The sequence below is a fragment of the Oncorhynchus tshawytscha genome, unplaced genomic scaffold, assembly GCF_018296145.1.
Source record: "Oncorhynchus tshawytscha isolate Ot180627B unplaced genomic scaffold, Otsh_v2.0 Un_contig_3872_pilon_pilon, whole genome shotgun sequence".
NCBI lineage: Eukaryota > Metazoa > Chordata > Actinopteri > Salmoniformes > Salmonidae > Oncorhynchus > Oncorhynchus tshawytscha.
The window spans coordinates 149273-158728 of record NW_024609762.1 but is presented as its reverse complement, the minus strand read 5'-3'; the positions used below and the strand labels follow the sequence as shown (position 1 = coordinate 158728).

At 41.3% G+C, this 9456-nt stretch overlaps 1 protein-coding gene across 1 annotated transcript; it reads left to right on the top strand.

Annotated features, from left to right (window-relative positions):
• The first annotated feature begins 650 nt into the window (after positions 1-650).
• On the top strand, positions 651-8969 carry LOC112248005 (zinc finger protein 2 homolog). Its single transcript, XM_024416824.2, has 4 exons — positions 651-973; positions 5049-5613; positions 6316-6496; positions 6828-8969. Exons 2-4 carry the CDS (start codon positions 5200-5202, stop codon positions 8294-8296), a joined length of 2064 nt encoding a protein of 687 aa, XP_024272592.2. The 5' UTR covers positions 651-973; positions 5049-5199; the 3' UTR covers positions 8297-8969.
• Positions 8970-9456: the final 487 nt, after the last annotated feature.

The following is a 9456-nucleotide window of genomic DNA, read 5'->3' as shown; positions in this document are numbered from 1 at the left end:
ATGGCACAGTGATGCCATCTGTTGGTAAATGTTCATTACTGCAACTCTTGTGTTTTACCGGGGTGCTTGAGATACCCGGATTTGTTGTCATGTACTGAACAAGACTGGTTACTCGCATCAATGCCTCTGTCTCGTCATTCAACATTCAAACAGATATGTTCATTTGGCACCCTGGTTTGCATGTTGCTGCTACTGCTTTAGGAGCTCAAAACAATTATATGCAGATAATTTATTAAATATTTATATAAAGTGGGTAAATCCTCACTGGGGAGAAGGCGCCAAGCTGATTTTTGTAGTGCTGTAAAAAGAGATCTAATTTGTCCAGGAAAAAAATATTTTGAAGGCGCATTTCATGATCTGACATAATGGTAGCCTGACATGGAGATAAATCTTATGGTTCTAGGTTGATTTAAGTATTTTGAAAGAAGAGCCGTTTCCGAGCCAAATGAGCCGGCTCGGAGCCAGTGTTTTATTAATAGTCCATGTTTTAATTAAAATGGAATACATACCACTTTTATAATAAGATCAAATACACATCTCTTATGAACTTTGGAATACCTGTTTTGTTTCACTTTACTAATTCTCCAGTGAACAAATAAAAATGCATCAAGTTTTACCTGAAGTGTAAGATTAGTTACACGAAGCGTCATCCATGTATTTATATGCTATCTCGATACTCGATTGCTGTGGCCTGCGTGACTGAACGTAATAACGTCAGTCAAAGCGGAAGTGGCTGCTAAAGATGGTAGCTGACAGTCGTGCTACTTATGTAGCTTTCAAGCGATATGTTATTCTCTTAATAAACAAAATACAATATCCACAGGTCAACTTTTTGTTTTGACGTAAAGGATCATTAGCTGAAACTGAAGAGATATGGGTAGCTAGCTATCTACCTTTTCCACATGGGGGGGAAAAAACGGTGGGCAGACGCTTGGTAGCTACCTAACGTTAGCTGTTTTCTACAAGGTACCTGGTAAGTTGGTTACTTATGTACTACAACCGGATGTTTTTGTGCACCTATGAACGGCGTAGCTGGGTTTTCAGCGTTCATATGATACCAATTCCAGTTTTGTGCCGCGCAAATAAACCCGGCAGTGTGACTGTCACACAAACATTGTTGTTACTAACTAGTCCTTGGTGAATTTAGCTAGCCAGATAATGCGCCGTTGCAAAGATGAGTGGTTCATATCAACCATAGTTTTATTTTCATGTCGATGCCTTTTAAACGACGTTGTGAAATGCCGCAAGCAGTTGATTTGGTTGCGGCAATATTGACGAGCCATGGGTGTTGCCAACTATTTTTAAGGAAGATTAGCTGGAGTACTACCGTATACACATAAAACCTAGCGGTCAAACAAGGAAAGTTTCTTTTCACCATTCCCTTTCCCATAAGGGATTTTTAGAGACACTTAAAATAAGAGCGTACCCTGGCGTGACATTTTGATAACCGTGTAAATCTCTTTAGGACAAGATGACTTATCAATATATTATTCTCTATTTACTCTTAATTTCAAATAATAATTCGTATTAAAGTAAATATGCAGGACTACAAGTCCCTGCAAGCTAACTTCATGTCATAGCTAGCTGACACCTGTGCTAACAGGTATTGTGTCAATTTAAAACGTGCACAAGACAGTTCACAAAATTGTCAATTTAAAGAAATTACAATTTATTAATTACTACATTTAGCTAGCATTAGTTAATCCAGAGATATTTGCATCAATTCGGCAGGCTCGTCCAGATCACCATGGCATTTATAGTTCCTTATGATAGCCACATTAGCAGCTAACTGGCGTTACATTTTAGGGGGTAAATACAGGCGACGATGTTGATAAGTCACCTTGTCCTAGAAAGATTTACACTGTTATCAAAACACAACCCTTATTTGAAGTGGTTCTAAAAACATTTCCCTGTTTGACAACTAGGCTTTCTGGGTATTATGACTCATAGTCACAAAACCCGGAAATGGTTTAATATTCTTTTCACCGTGAATTTGTGCATTTTAGATCTACTTTGTGTCGTCTTACCCTGGCGTGACGTTTTATAACCTCACAAATCTCTAATGGACAAAGTCACTTTTATCAATAATTAGCATTGCTAATTTCGGGGAGCAAATTGAGGCTAATATTTTAATCAAATTCACCTTGCCCTAAGATAATTACAAAGGCTATCAAAGCGTCATGCCAAGTTGAGCCTACACCAAACACACGTTTACTTTCTATTTTTTTATTCAACATGTGAAAACTGAATGGCGGAAAAACTATTGGAGCCATTTCTGTGTTTTTATGGTTATTATAACGTGTCAACTGTGCCGGACTATTGGCTCGTTGATTAGTCGCTAGATGACGTTTTAACGTTGCCGCGGTGACGTCACAGAACCAGTTTGCCTTATTGTTGCGTTTTCTACCTCCGGTTCCATTTGTTCTTTTCTGCTTCTCCAGCTCTCGTTTGCGGCAGAATTGAGTGTGAGAACTCGCTAAATGCTATCCAAACCATAGAAATCTTCAAAGGCAGCCTGAAATGTAGCTGAATTTTTCGCTAGCACCGTTTTCGAATAAAAGTAAACTGGAGGGTTCTGAAAACTCCCTAAATGAAGCCACGTAGTCGTTAAATTTCGCTACAGTACGCAAATCATTGCGACATGTAATGGAAGCGGCAGATATAGGATTTCTTCAGCACAGGTGGATGTGTCTTTTGCCTAACTTTATGACAAATGATGGTGAATAATTGATGATTGCCGTATACATTTAAAGGTACATGGGGCATCGTGATGTCATCGTTTAACTATAAGCTCCACTCCACATTTTTAATTCTAACTAATAAAACATTTTCTTTGCAGAATAAGTATTGTCCTGACTTTCAAGAATATCTGAATTGCTTTGCCTGGCTTTTTTCTGATTGGCTGGATGTAAGTTTCACCATCCAATTATTTCAGATCTATGGGAGTGCATTCTATCCATGCTGGCTTTCGCTGGGGCTACCTGAGACATCAAACAGATAGGTGTGAGTAGTAATTAGTAATTAGGCTTCTCCAAGGTCTGATGCTGCTGAGGGTCATTTAGTAATCTACCAAATTTGCTAACTGCCTGGTACTCGGCACTCATTGTCCCTTGACATCAATGCAAATGTCATCGAAAATCTAATCAAACACTTCATGTTGCACAACATTTCTTTTATACTGATAACAAGTTCAAACAGGTGCCATTAATACAGGTAACGAGTGGAGGACAAAGGAGCCTCTTAAAGAAGAAGTTACAGGTCTGTGAGAGCCAGAAATCTTGCTTGTTTGTAGGTGACCAAATACTTATTTTCCACCATAATTTGCAAATTAATTAATTAAAAATCCTACAATGTGATTTTCTGGATTTTCTTTTTCTCATTTTGTCTGTCATAGTTGAAGTGTACCTATGATGAAAATTACTCAAATTACTCATCTTTTTAAGTGGGAGAACTTGCACAATTGGTGGCTGACTAAATACTTTTTTGCCCCACTGTAGATGACATGTTTTTTCACCTGCCCATGTTCCGAGACAGGTTCATGTTAATGGTCCATTCTAAATCAAAACAAATTTCACACATGTATTAGTTAGTATACGTAAAGACAACATTAAAACAATAATAGTCTGATAGGCTAATATTGTCACCTATCACTTGTTAATGATGCATTATCGCTTGTGGGTGGTGATGCGTTATCACTTGTGGGTGATGATGCATTATCGCTTGTGGGTGATGTATTATCACAATGCCAAGCATCGGCCATCGTGGTGTAAAGCTTGCCGCCATTGGACTCTGGAGCAGTGGAAACGAGTTCTCTGGAGTGATTTATTATCTTCACCATCTGGCAGTCCGACGGACGACTCTGGGTTTGGCAGGTGCCAGGAGCATGCAGTGGTCTGGGGCTGTTTTTCATGGTTCGGGTCCCTTAGTTCCAGCGAAGGGAAATCTAAACGCTACAGCAAAGGGTGGATACTTTGAAGAATCTAAAATATTTGGAATTTGTTTACTTTTTTTTGTTGGTTACTACATGATTCCATACGTATTATTTCATATTATTCTACAATGTAGAAAATAGTAAAAAGAAAGAAAAAATAAACCTTTTGTATGAGTAGGTGTCAACTTTTGACTGGTACTGTCTATGCCCATAAAATCTTGATATTGTATATATTGTATATATTGTCCAGTCGTCTTTTAAATAACTCTGGTGGATCAACCCCTCCCGGTCTTGACTTAATCTCTCCAACACGTGTAAAGCAACTACTGGAGGTGGGTGTCCAGGATTTACATTTGACATTTCAGTCATTTAGCAGATGCTCTTATCCAGAACGAGTGGATACAATTTTCGTGCGGGTTGCAAGCACCATGCTCTACCAACTGAGCCACAAAAATCTCCTGAGTTCCCTTGAAATGTTTTCAGGAGAGGATGCCACAATACGCTATGGTAGACAGGCGGCAGTTCATGAATACCCCCTTTTATAATTGAATTGTGTAAAATGACACATTTCCAAAGGGTTCAAAATAAAGCCTTTTCCCTTCCCAGTTCTATGTTTCTCATACTCCGTGCTGCTAGCGGGTCCGTTGCCAGGGAAGCTAACGTTGCTGCTAGCGGGTCCGTTGCCAGGGAAGCTAACGTTGTTCTTGTGGAAGCTAGGCTAGACTAACTCCGTTGCCAAACGTTGGCTGGCGAATTCTTGTGGAAAAACTTTAATAATGAAAACATTACATAAACATACAGACTAAGGAAATACTGTTCTCTCTTACAAAGGGGCCTTGGACACTCACTTACCTTTGACATGAAGAATCTAAATGTATTAAACAAGTCCCTTCGTTGTGTAGTCGACAAACTTGGCAATTCTTCTTAATTGAAAAATTCCAACCAAACATCTGAATCTCACAAATAGTGACAGCCTCTTGTGGCTGATCTAGGATCAGCCTACACCTAGATCTACAGTAGTTGCATTAGGTGATGAGAAGAGAACACCGGTAAATGTCGTAAATAATCATATTACACTGTCAATACTGTGTTGTGATGTATCATTCTTCTATTACAGGTGTATGGACTTCCTGCTGTCTTCTACTACAGGTCATCTAAAGTGTATGGACTTCCTGCTGTCTTCTACTACAGGTCATCTAAAGTGTATGGACTTCCTGCTGTCTTGCCATTGACTGCATTGTTGTTGTTGTTCCCAACAGCAGGAAAACATGAGTGAAGAGAAGGAAACATTGTTGGATGAAATCGAACAGAGTTTATTTACTCTAACTAAGGACAATATACTATACCTGTGTGAACGCTGTGGAATAGATGGCTCCCAAGTTAAAGGAAAGAACCATCGCTCGTTGCGACGTAAACTCATGGAGGAAATGTGGGAAAATGCAGATTCAGTCAAATCGGAGGAGCAGGGAATGTCTTGGTTACTCCGACTGAAAGATGACATCAGGAGGATGCAGGAAGAATCTACTGTGGCACCCATGAGTCCCAGCCAGTCAGATGATGATGACGATGCTACAACCTGCGGTGAGGAATGGGACATGCAGGACAAGGATTGGTTTCCTAGCAACGGGCTGGAGGCGGAGTCATCTCCAGAGAGGCATACCCCAGAGCAGAGGGAGAGTGGTGTGAGTACATCCCAGTCAGAAAGCATTTCTGATTCTCAACAGTCTGTCTTGGATTCTTCTTGATTCAGAATCCTTCCTATACTGTACAGACATTGGAGGAGAAGATCTGAGGTTCCTCCTCCTTGGACTTTCTCCTCCAATGCTTTTTGAGGAGGCAGAATGGCCCGATTGAGGAATCAAGGAAAGGAAAGAATCAAGGAAAGGAAAGAATCAAGGAAAGACTTGAGATTTCAAAATGGAAAAAACAGCAGTGGACTCCATCCTTCTCTGAGTCAAGATTACGTTCAGTGCTAAAATGCCAGCCGAGATTTAGCACTCAATTTATGTCCACCTATGCAACATGAGCCTAATAAAACCAGTTCTGTAGTCTGTGCAGTAGACTTAATACATTATCACAGCATATTGGCTATGTTTGGCCTGCCAATATTGTTCTTCTCAGGCCATATTTTATTTCAGAACTTCAGATCAGTTGATGTATTTACTTGCGAGGCACAGCTGAGCATAAATTTAAATAATGTGCTTTTTTTTATATTACTTCACTGATGGTACCGGCATGGTTATCGTTGGCGTGGTGACCACTTCTTTAAATAAACAGGAGTTACAAGGCTTTATTGTTGGCATGGTGACCACTTCTTTACAGGTAGGAGTGTTTCCCTCCCTGCTTCATTCTAGTCTCTATTTCTGTCTCTTTTTTATTTCCAGGACAAGCCTACTTCGCCACCTTCCTCCCTCCAGTCCCTGGGTTGTACCTCTCCCAGGAGTGCCTTACTGCGGGGTCTGAAGAGGGCGTCTGTGTGGCTGGACGACTGCAGGAAAACACCCGGGCTGAGTGGAACTGTGAGAGGAGGAGATGAGGAGGAAGAGGGAGATTTGACTGATCAAAGTAAGTAGGAGGTTTTAGTGGTGTGTTAATGCATTAATAATGTGGTCTGGGGGTTAAGGGGTGTGTCAATGTGTTAATAATGTGGTCTGGGGGTTAAGGGGTGTGTTGGTGCATTAATAATGTGGTCTGGATTGTTAAGGGGTGTGTTGGTGCATTAATAATGTGGTCTGGATTGTTAAGGGGTGTGTTGGTGTGTTAATAATGTGGTCTGTAGGAGGAAGTAATATTGTTTTGACAACACAGCTGTGTGATTCAACTTCTCTAGGACTGATAGTTTATGATGAAGACTTACACTGTATTCACTGTTTTATAAATTGTTTTGTTTACACAGGAGAGAGACATGACTATCCTGGATCCTCTGGGGCGCCTCAACAACATCCTGATGCTGACAAGGCAGAGAAAAGTCTCTCCAGATCAGAACACCTCGAGAAACATGAATGGAAACCTACAGGGATGAAACCTCACCGCTGCTCTGACTGTGGGAAGAGTTGCAAATCTTCATCAGCACTAAAAAAACACCAGACAATCCATACAGGAGAGAAACCTTATAGCTGTTCCCAGTGTAGGAAGAGTTTTGCTCAGTTACAAGAACTGAAAGTACACCAGAGAACACACACAGGAGAGAAGCCTTATAACTGTGATCAATGTGGAAAGAGTTTTTGTTATTCAAGCCAGTTTAAAGTACACCTGCAGAGACACACAGGCGAGAAGCCTTATAGCTGTTCAGATTGTGGGATAAGCGTTTGTACCTCAAGTCAGCTGTTATTGCACAAGCGAACCCACACAGAAGAGAAGCCTTACAGCTGTTTACTGTGTGAGAAAAGATTTTCGTCAAAATATAGTCTGAAATTACACCAGAGGGTCCACACTGGAGAAACTCATTATGGCTGTGATCAGTGTGAGGAGAGTTTCACCTCGTCGGCAGACCTCAGAACTCACCAGAGAATCCATACCGGAGGGAAACCTCACCTCTGCTCCCAGTGCGGGAAGCGCTTCCGCCAACAGTCTGGCTTGAAAAGCCATGAGAGGATTCACACAGGAGAGAAACCTTTCCAGTGCTCCCACTGTGGGAAGACATTCAGCCACAGGGCCACGTTTAAGGCACACCAGCGGACTCACACCGGAGAGAAGCCTTACCAATGCTCCCAGTGCAGGAGGAGTTTCTCCCAAATGGGCCACCTGAAAGTACACCAACAGACGCATGCTAAAGTGAGGTCTCACCTTTGCCCGCAGTGTGGTAAGGGCTACTACTCTCTAGACATCTACAATGCACACATGAGAACACACAACGGGGAGAAGACTCACCAATGCACCGACTGTCCCAAGAACTTCCTTACCCTGACTCAGCTCAAAACACACCAGCGGACACACACAGGAGAGAAACCGTACGTCTGTGACCAGTGTGGGAAGAGCTTTGCCGAATCGGGAAGCCTGACTCTACACCAGCGCTCGCACACCGGGGAAAAACCTTACCACTGCTCTGAGTGCGGGAAGAGCTTTGCTCGCTCCGGGGCACTGAAGAAGCACCAGCTTACACACACTGGGGAGAAGCCTTACAGCTGTGGTCAGTGTGGGAAGAGGTTTCCCAGGTCAGATACTCTGGCTACACACATGAGAACACATACAGGAGAGAAGCCCTATAGGTGTGATCCATGTGGTGAGAGGTTCTCCTATCATAGGTGCCTGGTGAAACACATGAAAACACATGTAGGAGATACACCAGCCCTCGAGCGACCAATCACCCTAGGCCTCGGGGTTGAAGGACCTATCCATCAACCAATCACACCAGGCCTAGGGTAAAATGGAAATGTCTTACAGATTTAAATATGAACAGCATGGTAGCAATTGAAAGAAAATGTTGAGCACACAACAGTTCACCTGACACAAGACTGAATCCAAACATTACTGTTGATTTGATATTTTTCTGTACTTTAGGCCACATTGATGACATGTTACTGAACAGCCATTGCGTTCCAATTTCAACCTGTATTTGGGTGTAAAGTGTTAATGGCATATAATAACATGTAGTAGTTTTATTATTCTATAATATTATTAATATGGGTTCGTTGCTGAGTGTTGAAACATGGTGCCAATTTCAAGGCTATATTTCTTGAATTGATTTCAGAATGTGTTGACCCTGATTTGTTAGATACCCCCCCCCCAGCATTTACAAGCTGACTTGTTTATACATTTAGGATGTTTCTAAAAATCTGTTTTATACCAGGTTCTAACATGCATCCTTTTGTCCTGATCTGGTCCACATTCTGATTGTGACCACATTTTAAGACCGGGTGTAGACAATTAAAGGACACGTTGCGATCAGATCTTCCTGCCTACCCCCGGAGGTATTCAGGTACACATTGTGCAGATGCATCTGGACAGATGGTTGCTGATAATGGGCCTCTGTACACCTATGTAGATAATCCATACAAAATTAGCTGTTTCCAGCTACAATAGTCATTTACAACATTTAACCATGTCTACACTGTATTTATGATGAATTTGATGTTATTTTAATAGACAAAATGTGCTTTTCCTTCTAAAAGGACATTTCTAAGTGACCCCAACCTTTTGAACGGTAGTATATGTTTATATATAAAGCTACAGTCATAGTCCCAAATGGAACCCTATTCACTAGAACATATAAAGCTACAGTCATAGTCCCAAATGGAACCCTATTCTCTAGAACATATGAAGCTACAGTCATAGTCCCAAATGGAACCCTATTCACTAGGAAATATATATAAAGCTACAGTCAGTCGTAGTCCCAAATAGAACCCAATTCTCTAGGACATATAAAGCTACAGTCGTAGTCCAAAATGGAACCCTATCTCTAGGACATATAAAGCTACAGTCATAGTCCCAAATGGAACCCTATTCACTAGAACATATAAAGCTACAGTCATAGTTCCAAATGGAACCCTATTCTCTAGGAAATATATATAAAGCTACAGTCAGTC